Source organism: Octopus sinensis, linkage group LG5 (assembly GCF_006345805.1).
Source record: "Octopus sinensis linkage group LG5, ASM634580v1, whole genome shotgun sequence".
Taxonomy (NCBI): Eukaryota; Metazoa; Mollusca; class Cephalopoda; order Octopoda; family Octopodidae; genus Octopus; species Octopus sinensis.
Genome location: NC_043001.1, coordinates 116,915,874 through 116,934,112, shown reverse-complemented (window position 1 = coordinate 116,934,112; position 18,239 = coordinate 116,915,874). Strand labels below are relative to the sequence as shown.

Sequence of the window (18,239 nt, the reverse complement as noted above, 5' to 3'; positions counted from 1 at the left end):
TAAGGATTGGAAACCAGATCCCTGTATATACGGTCAGACATGATATACGGCGAGCCACAATAGTTTCACGCAATTAGCATCAAGCCATCGTGAGATTCAATCTCCAAGAATCGTTTTATACTTTATAAAATATTTCTTTTGGCGTTAATTTATTGCGGAATGTTATGGCAGCTGAGCGGTATGTACCTCCACTTTTGCCATATCAGACTTTTGCCATATCAATGTTGTTTGAATCTGTGTGTAATAAAATCTTCCGCTAAATGTTCGCGAGTGTTGTTCAGTTATTTCTTAACGCGACCCCCCCCCCCCTGAAAATGTATATATTTTCATTCATCAACTCAACCAGTCATCACCACAGACCAACTGACAAGAACTCGACTGCTCAAGCGACATTGGTGACCCACGGCCACCACCACGACGAGAAAGATCAAAAGAGCAAAAGCCGTCACACATACAATTCATACCACTGTCACCCCTACCTCTGCAAGGTAGCCTACACTGTAACCCCTACCTCTACAAGCTATGACTTTGGGAACACTGTCAGCTCAGGCTCATTTTTTGTTTTGCGCGAAATAGGAGTCAAACCTACCCTTCAACACCGAGGAAACTCGCTTCTACTCACAAATATAATTTCAGAGCGAAATTGATCTTGAATTTCTCTAAGTTTGCTCTAACGGCCAGTTTTTAATCTTTTCGTATCTTTTCATTTGTGTGGTTTCAACTAATTTCTTTTCAAGAATGGTAAGTTCCTGAATTGCAACCAAACTGCTTCGTACACATGACTTCGCAAAAGAGACTCTCAAGAACTTTTTCCGTACATAATTTTTGTTTACTTTTCATTTCGTTTCTATTTTTAAAATGGAAGAAAAATTTTACCTTCTCTTGCAGACGCCATTAGGTCACAAACACGTTTATATCCTTGCAGCAGACACGTCCCAAGTTAACGATTTTTTTGCAGACTTCATTTGTAGTCTATCTCACACTCGCATGCAAATTACACCGCGTTCCATACTTCTGGTCACTTATACACCATTCATGCATTCATGCTACTCATTGTTCTCTTGCAATGATTTACGTTTCAGGTGTTTGCACAAATGTTTGCAGTGCTTTCAAACTTCTTAATTTTTGCTGTACTTTTCTTGTTAATGTCAATAATGTGCGTGCATTCTTCTAATGACGTGTATGTCACATTCTCCAGACATTTTCACACAGAAGGAACGCCCCAGCATGGCCACAGCTCGTGAGCTGAAACTAGAATCAATCAATCAATCAAACCGTTCTTCTGTGCCTCGCTTCCAGTCAGACACATTTTTCTGTAAGACCTCGTGGTCACGTGCACATAGAATATGTTTAAATGTCTCAACGCATCCAGCATCTCTCTTACAGTTTCCTTTAGCCTACGCAACCAGAAAACAAACATTATACAGTTCTCATAACTTTTATTTCTAAGAGTTATTTTCTCTATTTGCATGCTTTTCGCATTTCAAAACAATTTTGCATTTATGAACTCTGAACATGGATAATATTTTATTTGCTTTCATTTTGTTACATGCTCTCTTATACTTTGTATTTCAATCTTTACCTTGATTGCTATATTGCCAATTAGTTTTAAAATTCAGACTTTACTCAAGACTACTTGCACTAATTCTCTTTCATGTAATTTATTTTCTTATCGTTCCCTTATTACATTCCGTAATGAACTGGAAATGAACTGCTGTAGCAGGGATTCGAGACCGGAACTTTGGATATGCGGTCACACATCACGGGGAAACCCCAATAGTTTCACGTGATCTGTCTGTCAAGCAACCAATCAATGTCTAGCCATCGCGTGATTCATTCTTCCAGGATCTTCTTGAACTCTATAAAAAAACCGATTTTGGCGTTAATTCATTGCTGAATGTTGAGGTAACTGAGCAGTATGTGCCTCCATTCTTGCCACATCAGACAATTCCAGATATCTGCGCATCTTCAGGTTCTTGGACAGACTGAACTAAACATTCACATAATGTCTCATAAGTAACTTCTTCGAACGCGGCGCAGTTTTTCCTTCTCTTCCAGCATGTAAGTATTACTTTTATTATTTGTAAAATACTAACGCAGTTTGATTCTATGTGCAATGATAAAATCTGTTAAATGTTCGTGGGTGTTGCCCAGTTACTTCTTCACTCAGCCCAAGACATATTTTTATTCACCAACTCAACCAGTCATCACCACAGATGACAACAAAACAACCACCCAAGCGACAATCTAAACGTATTCTTTGTCTTTATAAGTTCTCTTATTCGCCCTTGTACGTAATACTGTTGTAATACTTAGGCTGGAGTCCCTACTGACGCTCCTTTCCTCCTTATCAAGTTTTATTTATTATTGATTTGACAGCTAAACTTCCAGCGCTTCTCTCATCGCCATTTTATTGCTATTATTATCTGTATTCTATAAATACTTCTATAGTTGTTTTATTCAATCAAACTTTCTATTCTTGTTCCTTGTCTAAATATTCTTTTCTACTCTAGGCACAAGGCCCGAAATTTTAGGAGAGGGGAGACAGTCGATTAGATCGACCCCAGTATGCAACTGGTACTTGGTTTATCGACCCCTAAAGGATGAAAAACAAAGTTGACCTCGGCGGAATTTGAACTCAGAACGTAAAGACAAACGAAATACCGCTAAGTATTTCACCCGATGTGCTAAAATTTCTTATTTCTTTATTGCCCACAAGGGGCTAAACACAGAGAGGACAAACAAGGACAGAAAAACGGATTAAGTCGATTACATCGACCCCAGTGCGTAACTGGTACTTATATAATCGACCCAGAAAGGTTGAATGGCAAAGTCGACCTCGGCGGAATTTGAATTTAGAACGTAACGGCAGGCGAAATACCTATTTCTTTACTACCCACAAGGGGCTAAGCACAGAGAAGACAAACAAGGACAGACAGACGGATTAAGTCGAATATATCGACCCCAGTGCACAACTGGTACTTATTTAATCGACCCCGAAAGGATGAGAAGCAAAGTCGACCTCGGCGGAATTTGAACTCAGAACATAGCGGCAGACGAAATACGGCAACGCATTTCGCTCGGCGTTTCTGCCAGCTCGCCGCCTTCCCTTGTCTAAATATTACAACTTGAGTGATTTGTTTTTCTACTAATTGTTATCCTTTCATTGTTGCTGTTCTTGTAAAAAGTGCTTCAACTCTAGCAGTTTCTTTCTAGGAACAAGTGTCTTAAGGAATTCCCTCATTTTTTAGTATAAACTTAGTCATTTTTTAAATCATCTGTTGATTACTTTATGGTTTTTAGAACACATCTTTAGATTTTTTCCCTTTCCTTTTCCTTTTCCAGTCATTATTTTAATTGGCACAGTTGAGAACCAGTGTGTTCTATAACTTAAAAGATCTTAGAGGCACCAACGACGACCACTATCGTAATCGTATAGCGACTATAATCCTTCACTTTTTAAAGTTATCTCTTCAAATTTCATACAGAAATTTGAGTCAACGTTGATATAGCAGTGGTTTATAAGCCTTTAATATACTTGGCAGAAGTATACGATGTCCCTACAAGCAATTAATACAATAGATCTTATATCGAGTTTAAAGAATAATATAGCAGGTAACATACTGGATAAAATACTGACGTGTTGTACTTATCAAAGGAAGTACTTAATGCTAAAACACTGTTTATATATTTCTAACCGAGCAGCAGGGTTCTTTAACCTTGCAGAGATAAAAGTATTTTCTCAACCTAATTTAATTTTATCAAAATTTGTTTTTTGCATTTAAAATTTTTTTATATATAGTCTTAGAGATAGTACGCCACTAAGAGTCACAGAATATAAACGTATGCTTTTGACAAACCGAGTCTGCGACCCATATTCTATTTTTGCTGGTTTTTTTGCTTGTAAAGAACTGCGTCACTATTTTGTGTGAATGAAGCATGACATAGAAATGAAACTGTATGACTTTTCTACTGCGTCTAGAAATTAGGCGAAATAGCAGCTTGTTTTTCACTTTCTGCTAGCACAAGGTTCATTCGGTGTGCATAGCAGTAAATAAAGTTATTTTTTCACACTTGGGTTCAATCTTTGATGGAAGTCCTTTGTCTGATCCATTCATGTTAGCATCTCCTCGTAGCCCCGACCACTTCAAGCCTTTTATCTGTATACCATTTATTTATAAAACGAGGGTCATTCCCTCATTCCCTTCAAATATCCACAAGTTGTAGGCTCTGCTTCGAGCATTTCAACGAAAAATCTTTTTAATATCATTATCAGAGACATAGTACAAGCAGAGAGAAACTACAAGAAAACATCTGTAGTTTTATTCATAACAAAGTAATGTATTATTGCCATCTTAATTTCAATAGATATTGATTTTCTGATATAGGCAGCCATAGACTTGATTGCGACGTTCTGAATATAGTTTGAGAGAATTAACATGTGGGGTTTTGTGGTTTATTTATGAGCTACACTGTTACAGTATGTCGAAGGGTATTGATGACACTGTCATATTTAAAAGTTGAACCAGTTCGAAGAGGTTTCCTTTATTCAAACTTATTGGATTTCATCCTCACTTCTCAACAGTAGTCCTTATCGAGCTGAATAAATAATTATATAAATCATGGACAATATTTCTTATTTCTCTATATTCCTCCATTCTTCGCAGTTTTTTTTTAAATCTGCCGCTTCTAAAGCTTTTTTCCATCTGATGATACTAATTACGTGTGCTTCAAAAGATACATGCTTTCTTTTTTTATTTTACCAATTATTCTTCATACAATTTTGGTAGTATATTTGGAGTCGACTTTTGTCCTCAGTCCTTCTCAGGACAAAATAGTGGAATTTAGTTACTCAGATATTCATAGCCTAAAATATCTGGCTTTGTTAAAAAAAAAATCATTGTTATAAATTATTAACGACAGGAGTGGCTGTGTGGTAAGTAGCTTGTTTACCAACCACATGGTTCCGGGTTCAGTCCCACTGCGTGGTATCTTGGGCAAGTGTCTTCTACTATAGCCTCGGGCCGACCAAAGCCTTGTGAGTGGATTTGGTAGACGGAAACTGAAAGAAGCCCGTCGTATATATATATATAAATGTGTGAGTGTATGCTTGTGTGTCTGTGTTTGTCCCCTTAGCATTGCTTGACAACCGATGCTGGTGTGTTTACGTCCCCGTCACTTAGCGGTTCGGCAAAAGGGACCGATAGAATAAGTACTAGGCTTACAAAGAATAAGTCCCGGGGTCGATTTGCTCGATTAAAAGGCGGTGCTCCAGCAAGGCCACAGTCAAATGACTGAAACAAGTAAAAGAGTAAAGAGACAGGCAAAACCAGCATTCACGAGGTTCGAACTCAGAAGCTAAACGGACGTAACTAATTATTACATTCTACAAATTCTGGCAACGTCATGTCTTAAATACCACAACTATTTCATGGAAAAATAGAATACCCTACACAGGATTGATATCAAGCTAGATAGCTGCGCATACCTATTTCTTTACTACCCACAAGGGGCTAAACACAGAGGGAACAAACAAGGACAGACAAAGGGATTAAGTTGATTACATCGACCCCAGTGCGTAACTGGTACTTAATTTATTGACCTCGAAAGGATGAAAGGCAAAGTCGACCTCGGTGGAATGTGAACTCAGAACGTAGCGGCAGGCGAAACACCGCTAAGCATTTCGCCCGGCGTGCTAACGTTTCTGCCAGCTCGCCGCCCATCTCTGCGCATACCGCCACATTCGACGTTGAGGACCGGAACGGTGTAATCAACTTACCCACCTCCCCGACAATCGCTTGTGTTGTACAAAAATTTGAAACTATTTCTTTAAAATCTGATCTGAAGTGTAATCTTAGTTCTGCACAGAACAAACTACTAAAACAAAGCGTGTGTTATCATGGATCCAAAAACAAATCTCCCAGCAATTACTCGGCCTGCTAGAAATAGCAAGCAACCTTCACTCAATACTTTAAAAAATAAATGCGCCCTTTTAAAGCCTAGCCAGATTCGTGGGCCCAGTTTCCCGGTTTCTGTGGCGTGTGTTCCCCTGCTGGACGAGACGCCAGTCCATCGCATCGTTACTCATTTTTGCCAGCTGAGTGGACTGGAACAACGTGAAATGAAGTGTTTTGCTCAAGAACACAACGTGTCGCCCGGTCTAGGAATCGAAACCACAAGCTTACGATCATGATGCTGACACCCTAACCACTAAGCCACGCGCCTCCACACTCGATACTTTACCATTTATAAAAAAAAAAGGCCTGTTCGATAATGTCATAGATTTACTATGTATGAAAATAAGATGGGATTGTCATGGCTGGAATGCATTTGATCATAAGTGTGCTAGTTACGAACTGACCTTGGGCAAAACAATAACAATAGTAATAGTAACAACACCGTTTTGATGATAAAACAGTATTACGCCTTCAAATTTATTTTTCATGTAGCTACTCTGTCTGAATCCCTGCTCGATTTCTTATTTCTTTATTGCCCACAAGGGGCTAAACATAGAGGGGACAAACAAAGACAGGCAAAGGGATTAAGTCGATTACATCGACCCCAGTGCATAACTGGTACTTAATTTATCGACCCCGAAAGGATGAAAGGCAAAGTCGACCTCGGTGGAATGTGAACTCAGAACGTAACGGCAGACGAAATACCGCAAAGCATTTCGCCCGGCGTGCTAACCTTTCTGCCAGCTCGCCGCCTTATCCCTGCTCGATTTCTAGCTCCATTTTTCTATCCGTTGATACTCTTCCAGTGAAGAGTATCAACACATGACAAAATATTAAAACTAGCAAGCGTAGAGACCTTAGTCAAATTCGGGTCAGTGTTACAAATATAACAACGTATCAACGGTTTCTTTTAATCCTTTTCTTTATTCTTCATTCATATGTGGTACATTTTTTTACCTTACATTTTGTCTGTCATCCTTTTTGTCAGAAACACACTTTCTTCTGGACAGATTAAATATATTTCCAGGTTGTGGTGATGTCGGAAACGCTAAACTGTTTTCTTAACTGCCAGGATAAACTTCAAGACTCTTTCCTTTCCTTTTAAACATTGAGGTAATATATTTGTTAAAACTTGTTCTTCCTGAGTTATCTTCTTTTATTTTGTTTTCATTGCTTTCATGACATATATTCATACATTTCATAATCTACATTGGCAAGTATGGCATCCATTTCATTGTAAAAGTAATGAAATCTATTCAGAAAACGTTACATGTCAAAACAAGCTTGTCTCCGAAATACAGCACACAGACAGACTTATTTGACGTTCAGCGAAGACTCTGGAGCCAAATTCTTATTTATCCCATCTCTCTCTCTCTCTCTCTCTCTCTCTCTCTCTCAAACACACACACACACACACACACACCTATGTAATAATGATTTCTAACAAAGATACAAAGCCAAACAGGCCATGGAAATGAGAGTTAAGTGACCTATTTGGGGCAAAAGGATTTCCCGTTATTGTCAAATTTGCGGGAAAATTACATCATTTTATAAATAAGATATACGAATTTTTTCATTTTTTTATAAAAATAGTATTGGTTTTACCAATCAATTTCATGATAAAAACGTAAATGCCATGACATGCTCAATAAATTATGGATTAATTAAAAAAAATATTAGAATAGTTTTGTTAGTTGCTTGCATTATTGAATTCAAATACTGGCACAAAGCCAGCAATTTAGGGGGAGGGGGTAAGTCGATTACATCGACCCTAGCGTTCAGCTGGTACTTATTTTATCGACTCCGAAAGGATGAAAAGCAAAGTCGACCTCGGTGGAATTTGATCTCAGAACGTAAAGACGGACGATTGCCGCTAAGCACTTTTCCCGGCGTGCTAACGATTCTGCCAGCTCACCACCTTAAGTTGCTTGCAATATTGCTGTGTGAAGGCGGTGAGCTGGCAGAAACGTTAGCACGCCGGGCGAAATGCCCAGCGGTATTTCGTCTGTCTTTACGTTCAGAGTTCAAATTCCGCCGAGGTCCACTTTGCCTTTGATCCTTCCGGGGTCGATAAATTAAGTACCAGTTACGCACTGGGGTCAATGTAATCGACTTAATCCCTTTGTCTGTCCTTGTTTGTCCCCTCTATGTTTAGCCCCTTGTGGGCAATAAAAGAATAAGAATCGTTATCGCGTGAAGCAAAATGCTTAGGGGCATTTGGTCTGTTTTTTGGTTCATTCTAAATTCAAATTCCAGCGAGGTCGACTTTGCCTTTCATCCCTCCGAGATCGATAAAAAAAAGTACCAGTGAATCACTGGAGTTGATGTAATCGACTAGTTTCCTCCCCTCAGAGATCAGGCCTTGTGCAAAAATTTGAAACCAATATTGCGAAATCCCTCGCACTCAACTATCGCCCAATCTCACTCACCTCCCACATCATCAAAGTGTTTGAAAGAGTGTTAAGATCAAGGATGGCTGACTTCCTGGAGACCCAGAAACTCCTAAATGCAAATCAGCATGGCTTTCGCTGTGGCAGGGACTGTCTAACACAGCTCTTACACCACATTGAAGATGTACTCAAAGCCTTGGGAACAGGTTCGAACTCTGATGTCATATATCTTGACTTCAGTAAAGCGTTCGACAGGGTAGACCATAATGTCCTACTCTCAAAATTGGAAAATGTTGGAATCCGTGGAAAAGTTCTACACTGGATCAAGTATTTCCTGGCGAATAGAAAACAAACATGTTTGTAGTTGATGGAGTCCACTCAAGCCCAGCAAAAGTCACCAGCGGTGTCCCCCAGGGGACTGTCTTGGGTCCGCTACTCTTCATAATCTACATAAACGACCCTTCCAGTGTCGTACATTACTGCAAAGTGAAAATATTTGCTGATGACACTAAGCTCCAGCAAATCGTCAATGAAGAGAAGCAGACCGAACTCAACTCCAGTCTGATCTATATGCTGTGAGTCAATGGGCAGACAGAAACAAAATGCAACTGAACGAGGGGAAATTTGAGCTGATGCATTTTGGAAGAAACTCCTCACTAAAACAGCCATACTCTCTTCCTTCAGGGGAACCGCTCACAGCCTCTAACAATATCAGAGACCTGGTGTAATTGTTGATGACGATCTCAGTTGGAGTGCACACATCAACAAGAAGGTCGATATAGCTCGTAGGATGAGTTCCTGGATCTTAAGAACTTTCCGGTCCAGAGAACAAGGTGTCATCATACCACTTTTTTCCTCCTTTGTACGGCCACACTTGAATACTGCTGCCCACTGTGGTCTCCTCCACACAAGACAAAACATCTCCAGAATTGAGTCACCCCAGAGGGCACTCACTAAACGAATTGAAGGCATGGCTGCTCTCGATTATTGGGATCGCCTTAAAGCCTTGAAACTTTACTCCCTCCAGCGTCGCCGTGAGCGGTACATCATTTGTACGATGTGGAAAATATACCGCCAACTTTGCCCAAACGACCTAAACATTAGCTTCAAGGTTCATCCAAGACTTGGACCACGGGACATACGTCCCCTGCCCAATTCAAGATCGCAGCATACATGTACACTGCAACATAATTTCTTTTCCTCAACAGGCCCTGCCCTATTTAACATTGTCCCGAGAGAGATCAAAGAGGAAAAGGATCCCATCAACTTTAAACAGAGTCTGGATAGATTCCTTCAAAGAATACCAGATAAGCCACCCATAATTGGATACAACTCACCCAACAAGAACTCACTACTTGAACAAAACTTGACTTAAACAAAACTTGACTTAAACAGGATTCGAATAATCCTATCAGGTGGTGCTATTAAGTTAGACATGGCCTGGACCAACCTTTGGTCGAAACATATCTAAGTTTAAGTTTATGTAAACAAAAGACAATTCAATGTGTTACGGAAAGCAACAGTAACATGGAATAAATATTAAAGATCAATAATAACAATACTAACAATAGTGAGTTGTTACTACCGAAATATGTCTGTTACCTTGGCCTGCCAGATCGGTGACTGGCATGCCAAGGTGACGAACATATTTCCCCCTTGTTCCCTTAACATTTTTGAAAAGGAGCTTTTTACCTCAAGTTTCACCAGCGATAAAATATTTTTCTAAAGTAACATTCTATATCTACTTTATCATTATAGACATTTGATGTTCGATCTGCGCTGCCAGAGCTTTCATTAGCACTGATTTTCTATTAATTTCTATTATTTTATGAATTTACAAGTTAGTGACTGCATCGAGTTGAACATTTTACATACTGATTTAGTGAAACAGTGGAATTAGTAACGGAAAAACAAGTACTAGTCGTGCATATTCTACTGAAAATATATTTTTTGAATTTTCACTAAAAAACAGTTTTAATATAAAGAAAAGAAAACGTTGGCGGTGTCTGGCACGTCCGAGCCTCACCAGCCGTGCATGTGCCTTAGATCTTCCATGATAGTAGAGTCTCAAATGCCCTCGAGCCTTCTTGTGCGCGCGTTTTGGAAATATTTTCAGTGAGTTACATTATACTATCTCAAGTTTACCCGGTTTTCATGAGGTACAAGTAACCGAGATCACAACATGCCCTCTGAAAGGGACGCTAGTCCATCGCAGGGTTATTCTCACTGATAGTAAAGCATTATTTGAAGCGACCACGAGGGTGTAAGTTACATACTGTTCAGTGCCTCTTATGGATGGAAGCACTCCGTCGGTTACGACGATGAGGGTTCCGGTTGATCCGAATCAACGGAACAGCCTGCTCGTGAAATTAACGTGTAAGTGGCTGAGCACTCCACAGACACGTGTACCCTTAACGTTGTTCTCGGGGATATTCAGCGTGACACAGAGAGTGACAAGGCCGGCCCTTTGAAATACAGGTACAACAGAAACAGGAAGTAAGAGTGAGAGAAAGTTGTGGTGAAAGAGTACAGCAGGGATCACCACCACCCCCTGCCGGAGCCTCGTGGAGCTTTAGGTGTTTTTCGCTCAATAAACACTCACAACGCCCGGTCTGGGAATCGAAACCGCGATCCTATGACCGCGAGTCCGCTGCCCTAACCACTGGGCCATTGCGCCTCCACAGTGCCTCTTAACATGTACAATGACTGCTCCTCTTTGCAGGAGGTAACATTAGCCTGATCCCATGAGAGGATATTTCCATTAGAGTCAGTGCAGGTTTGGTATGAGTTGTCTATATCGCATATGGATGACGAGCGAATGCAGAAGATTAGGCGTGGGAAGTGTTGGAGAGGAATAGAAGAAAGAGTGTGGGGTACAGAACCGAAGCTTGAACACGCCAGAGTCGAAAGAGAGTGAGTCAGAAAGTACTCCATCAACATACACCGCACTAGTGCGATATTGACGGGAAAAGAAGAGTCCATAGATGGGCAGTTTTGACAGATTTGTGTACCAGACACAATGAAATTCTTTGCTTATGTCGAGTATAATAAATATATTTTTAAAAATAAATAAGTAAATAAATAAATAACAAGAAACTATATGGTCAACACTGAAATCCCTATAAAACTGCTTAACAATGGCAACAACAACAACAATAGCAAAAACAATTTCCGCGGTAATTAAGGAATATTTACATATCTTTCAATTCTTTTCATCCTGTCTATGAGATTAATTACTCCTTAGACGTAAAGGGATACTAACATACTTAGAATAATAAGTCAAGAATTTTTAATTAATTAAAATTATTTCTGTAATGATGAGAACACGTCATTAACATAATTACTAATTCAGCTCGGTCGAGACAGGAGAGACAATCTTGAATTAAAATTAAAATTAAATATATAATGCAATGGGGAGTGAGCGGGATATTTAACATTACAGTAGCAATTCTGAGCGTGTTTCTGACTTATCATACCTTATCAGCAAAGTCTTGTCTAGCTGTAATGTTAGATCTTGAAATGACCCGGGACATATATAAGCTTCAGTAATTGCACGCAGAGTGGCATAAGATAAACACATGCACAAACGTACGTACGCACACACACACACACACACATACATACATACATACATACATACATACATACATACACTTACATACATACATACATACATACATGCATACATGCATACATGCATACATACATACATACATACATGCATACATGCATGCATACATACATACATACATACATACATGCATACATACATACATACATACATACATACATATATACATACATGCATACATACATACATACATACATACACTTACATACATACATACATACACTTACATACATACATACATACATACATACATACATACATACGTACATACAGGGTGCGATAGGTAAAGTGTCACCATTTTATATTTTTAATTTCGCGCATACCCATTGTTTGATTTTGATTTTGTCGACTACACAGAATTGGTAGGGTCAGTTGGGCACCGTCTGGGAAAAAACAGCACCTTGATGCAATTCACTCGTCCAGAAATCAGGAAACGACATGGTGTACTGCTGCTTGGTATTCGCATCGGAAGCTCCAATACGAACATTCCAAAGAGTTTGGGTGTCAATCTGAGAACAGTGCAATCTGGGGACATGTACAGAGAGTGATAAAAATAAAACATCCGGTCAGCATCATGGTGTTTAGAGTGATCACTACCGATGGCGACGTTATGCCTCCACTCATCTTCCCACACAGCCTCACACTCAACACAGAGGCTTACATCAAGTGTCGGGGTCAAGAGGGTGGCTGCTGGAAGACCCTATGTCTGGCAACAGAACTCTGCACCATGCCACACAAGCAGGAGAACCCAGACATGGCTGTCAGACAATTTCTGCAACCACATCACCCTTAACATCCGGCCGCCTAACTCCTCAGACTGCAAACCCCTTGATTATTATGTGTGGGCCGCAATTGAGTGAGAGACCAACAAAACTCCTTGTAATACCAAAGATGAACTGAAGGCAAGGATTATGGCAGCATTTACCAACTTAAACAAGGAGACCGTGCAGAAGAGATGCAGAAGATTCCGAGATCGTCTGGAGGCCGTGGTTGAAGCCAAAGGCGATTTTAGTAAATAAATTTACTTTTTAATATTTTGAGATATTTTTTATGTAATTTTGGTTGATATATCTGTTAAAATGAGATGTCAGTGTTATTTTTGCGTAATTTAGACAATTTATTCACCGCACCCTGTATATACATACATGCATACATACATGCATACATACATACATGCATGCATGCGTGCGCTGGAGCATCTGTGTGTTTGATTGCGTGTGTTATTCTTTATTACCTTGCAGTAAAGTTGCATAAATAACACACGGGCCATATAGGCCAGGGTAAGTACCACCAATAAGTTCTAGGCCCTTGAATCACTTTCATAGTTTAACAGCAGAATACATATGCTCCACGTCACGTATCAAGTTCGATTTTTCCTGCAGAAATGTGCGTGTGTGCACGTTTTTGTATGTGGCATGTGTATGCATGAATATATATATATGTGTGTGTGTGTGTGTGTGTGTCTATATATATGTGTGTGTGTGTGTATGTGTATATATATATATGTGTGTGTCGCCATGTTGATTCGCTAGCTTCTGCACGCATTTTTTTTCTCTCCTTGTTTCTTTCTGTGTTTTTTTTTCTGTGTATCTTTCTATTGAAGAGCGTAGGCTCGAAACGTAAAAGACTTGTTTTATTTATATTCCTGAGCGCCATACTAATACATTTGTTTGTTTGTATTCCACCTGCCTTCGTCTTTTGTTTATTTTCATAAAACTTCCCGTTATATATACACATACACATACACACATACATACATCTACATGTACATACACACATGCGCCTATGTACACACACACACACACACACACACACACACATGTATACATTACATTCGTACATTTATACATACGCACATATCCCGTCATTTTAAGATCTATGTAATTTCATATCTCGTGTTAGTAGTGCACCACTGTTCCCGATAAACTGAGTGCATATACAAGTGCATGCACATACACACACATATATACACATACACACATACAAACACACGTGTTGCAACTAGTACACACATAAAATAAACTTGTATGCATAAGAAATTAATGCGTGCACACAAAATGTTAGTTACTTAAAATAATTTAACAATTACAGATTATAATTATGTGTACATTCAGAAAAATTAAAATCACAGTAATATTTTTGCTCGCACAGACCAATAAAAATGAGAGGAATTATTATATAATGGTGTTGTTTCTCAACAACAGGAATTCACTGATTCTATTCGAGTTTCAGTTTGTATAGAGTCTCTCGTTGCTTTACTAGCATTCATGAAAAATATTGATTACATCATCAATTTAATCCCCAAATTAATCAGACTCAAATAATACAAAATGAAGTGTTTTGCCCCTGCGACCCGTCGTAATTGCTTCCTCCGACCTGTCAACATCTCCGCTAAAACAGAGATATTGATTTTGTTTTTATTTAGGTTTTAAATCATTAGAAGTGATGGGAATTTCTTACGTTCGATGCATTTCCCACGTGAAATGAAATGGTTCTATCTAAGAACTGAGATAAATAGAAGGAAGTAATTACCATTATTTCTCTGGTTAGTTCTATTGCATTAGCGCAAACAGCAAAGTACTTGACTACAATATTTAGCTAAATACAGTGTCGTTTCCTGCATGTGTGTAAGGCATCAGATAATAAATCAGATTTTTAGATAAGTCTTTCATTTGTATGAGAGACAACTGGAAAGAAAGTACGTACATATTATATTTATCCCACTTCAGTTACATAACTTAAGCTTTTAAATGAGCAAGCTCTGGCTTTAAGTACTAGTAGCTGCTTCTGGTATCCGTGGATATGTGTGTGAGATTAGCAGCTATTAATACAATCATTATTTATTGAACTAATTAACATAATGTTTACAGATTATAGGCGCAGGAGTGGCTGTGTGGGAAGTAGCTTGCTAACCAACCACATGGTTCCGGGTTCAGTCCCACTGCGTGGCACCTTGGGCAAGTGTCTCTGCTATAGCCCCGGGCCGACCAAAGCCTTGTGAGTGGATTTGGTAGACAGAACTGAAAGAAGCCTGTCGTATATATGTATATATATATATATATAATATATATATATATATATATATATATATGTGTGTGTGTGTGTGTGTGGTGTGTGTGTGTGTGTATGTTTGTGCCTGTGTTTGTCCCTCTAGCATTGCTTGACAACCGATGCTGGTGTGTTTACGTCGCCGTCACTTAGCGGTTCGGCAAAAGAGAGCGATAGAATAAGTACTGGGCTTACAAAGAATAAGTCCCGGGGTCGATTTGCTCGACTAAAGGCGGTGCTCCAGCATGGCCGCAGTCAAATGACTGAAACAAGTACAAGAGTAAAAGAGAGAGAGATAATTTTTTTAATGTTTATATCTACATTTCGATCAATTTGATTTCTGACTGTCATCAAATATCGTGCTCCCCGATATGTACCGGGTTGGTTTCGAAATAAGAACCTTTATTTCTGAACTAAGGGTAATAACAGTTAAAGATTATGGACATGTATCGAGATCAAAATGAGTATGAGCGTTATTTCCCCGAGTTTAGAAATAAAGGTTCCCTGTTCGAAGCTACTTTGGCTGCTTGCAATCAGATTAGGTTCGTCTAGATGATGATCGAATATAAATCGATCGAAATGATGTGTTGATACGCTTCTTTAAAAAACCCCAAAAAAACTATGGTTGACAACTGAAAAAGAAACACACACGACAATTACATTAACAGAATTTTGTGCAATCTCTGTATCGAAGAAACATTGCAGATAATCAACTAAAATAAATACGCGCAGGAGTGGCTGTGTGGTAAGTAGCTTGCTTACCAACCACATGGTTCTGGGTTCAGTCCCACTGCGTGGCATCTTGGGCAAGTGTCTTCTACTATAGCCTTGGGCCGACCAATGCCTTGTGAGTGGATTTGGTAGACGGAAACTGAAAGAAGCCTGTCGTATATATATATATATATATATATATATATATATATATATATGCGTGTGTGTGTTTGTGTGAGTGTGTTTGTCCCCCTAGCATTGCTTGACAACCGATGCTGGTGTGTTTATGTCCCCGTTACTTAGCGGTTCGGCAAAAGAGACCGATAGAATAAGTACTGGGCTTACAAAAGAATAAGTCCCGGGGTCGAGTTGCTCGATTAAAGGGGGTGCTCCAGCATGGCCGCAGTCAAATGACTGAAACAAGTAAAAGAGTAAAAGAGTAAAGAGTATTCTAAGAAGGAAATCCTCATCTGAAGATTTCGATTATAGATGAAACCTATTTCGTTATTACCCTCAAGGGGCTAAACATAGAGGGGACAAACAAGGACAGACATAGGTATTAAGTCGATTACATCGACCCCAGTGCGTAACTGGTACTTAATTTATCGACCCCGAAAGGATGAAAGGCAAAGTCGACCTCGCCGGAATTTGAACTCAGAACGTAACGGCGGACGAAATACCGCTAAGCATTACATCCGGCGTGCTAACCTTTCTGCCAGCCCCTCGCCGCCTTCCACAAGTCACTGAGAGGTACTGAAAACTTCCAGTTTCTGTAACAGATGCTTACTCTATGAAACGTACTAAGATGTATCTTAAAGGTCAGTAGCCTAGATAGGGTGGAGTCGAGGGGGCGGTTCGCCCCGGGTGACACATTTAAGGGGGCGGCACATTTGGTTTGCTGTATAAGCTTGTGTGAGCTTAAATACCTGAATGGGGAGGGGAACCCATACTCTAGTGACGACACTATTAAAGGCAAGTAATGCGTAGAACAGCCTCATAACTGTTGTATGTGTGTGTGTGTGTGTGTGTATAAAAAATACAAACTGGGACAAGAACGCAAAACATTCAGAAGACGATACAAAAAACACGGACTTTAATCTTGAGTCAAGAATCGGATCATCCTCGCAATTTCGGCTGATTAATCTTGAATATATATATATATATATATATCCATAAATATATGTACATTTATATATACATGCATGCATGCGTACATACAAACATGCACACATATAAACATACACACACACACCTAACACACACACATACACGTGTATACATACATTTGGATATATATAAAGGCATGTCAGAATAAGTAAAGACTGAAATCTTCCCCACAACAAGAAAAGACAATTGAAATTAGAAGATAAAACAAAATCAAAAGGGACTCACTTCGTAAACGCTGGTGATGTGCAACCGATAGAATATAGGAACATAGACGTAAGCAGCCAGGAACATAGCAACGATATAAGCTAGAGTCATGTCCATGAACATGGTGTTGAAATTATATATCTCAGCAGGTGTCCCTAGAAGTGTTATAGCCGACATAAAACTGGCCACCAACGAAAGGGCCACGGGCAATACAGACATATTACCCCCGGCAAGAAGATACGTTTTCGTACTTGTTTGGTGCCGGTCTTTGATGGCATAAAATATCCCGATGGCTACGGATACCATCAGAGTCAAAGAAAATATTACATAGTCAAGTACTCCAAAAGTTGAAATCTTGCCGGTGTTGAAACTGTAATTTTTGATGTTGTCTCCCATTTTATTGCCTTTTCTTTTTTTGTCTCTACCAAGGAATATTTAAAGTTGGGAAGCCGGTCGAGGTAGATTTTTCGACTAAATGAATCAAAGAGCTTGCAGCTGGAGTGTGTAAGCCACTTTTCTTTTCTAAAAAGAAAGACAGAGAAGAAGAGAGACAGAGAAGATATAGAAAACAAAAAAAAAAAGAAAGAAGATAAAGAAAAACGAGAGCAGGATGAGGTGGGGGAGGAGGAGGGGAGAGAAAAGTAGAAAGAGGAGATAGTGAGAAGGTTAAAAAAAAGAAGGGAGTAAGGTAAGTGATGAGAGTGAAAGAGAGAGAGAGTAGGAAGTTGAGAGCAGGGGGCGGTAAAATTCAACTGAGAGTGTGATGTAACTGACGAGTGAAGTGTGAGTGGGAGAAAGAGTAACAGGCGAATGTGCGGAGTGAGGCTGTTTGGTAGGATGGGTGGGGCGCTGGTGATGACAGCACTCGAGAGCCTGTGTGTGTGTGTGCGTGTGTGTGTGTGTGTGTGCGTGTGTGTGTGTGTGTATGTATTTATACATATATGTATGTATGTATGTGTTAGAAGAAATTCAGTACACAAGTAATAATAATTCCTTCACTGTGTGTAGCATAATTAGCTGTATATTCCCCCATCATTGTTTGTCGTTTTTTTTTGTTAGTTTTTTATGGTTTTGTTTTAGTTTTTTATGGTTTTGTTTTAGTTTTTTATGGTTTTGTTTTAGTTTTTTTTT

General features: G+C 39.3%; 1 protein-coding gene across 1 annotated transcript in view; it reads right to left on the bottom strand.

Moving 5' to 3' along the window:
* LOC115212346 (sodium-coupled monocarboxylate transporter 2) overlaps positions 1 to 17,652 on the bottom strand; it is a 77,466-nt gene extending 59,814 nt beyond the window's left edge. Inside the window, exon 1 of the mRNA XM_029781215.2 lies at positions 17,130 to 17,652. Coding sequence (XP_029637075.1) covers positions 17,130 to 17,504 — 375 coding nt within the window. The 5' untranslated portion in view covers positions 17,505 to 17,652. The remainder of the gene's footprint in view (positions 1 to 17,129) is intronic.
* Between the last annotated feature and the right edge of the window lie 587 nt (positions 17,653 to 18,239).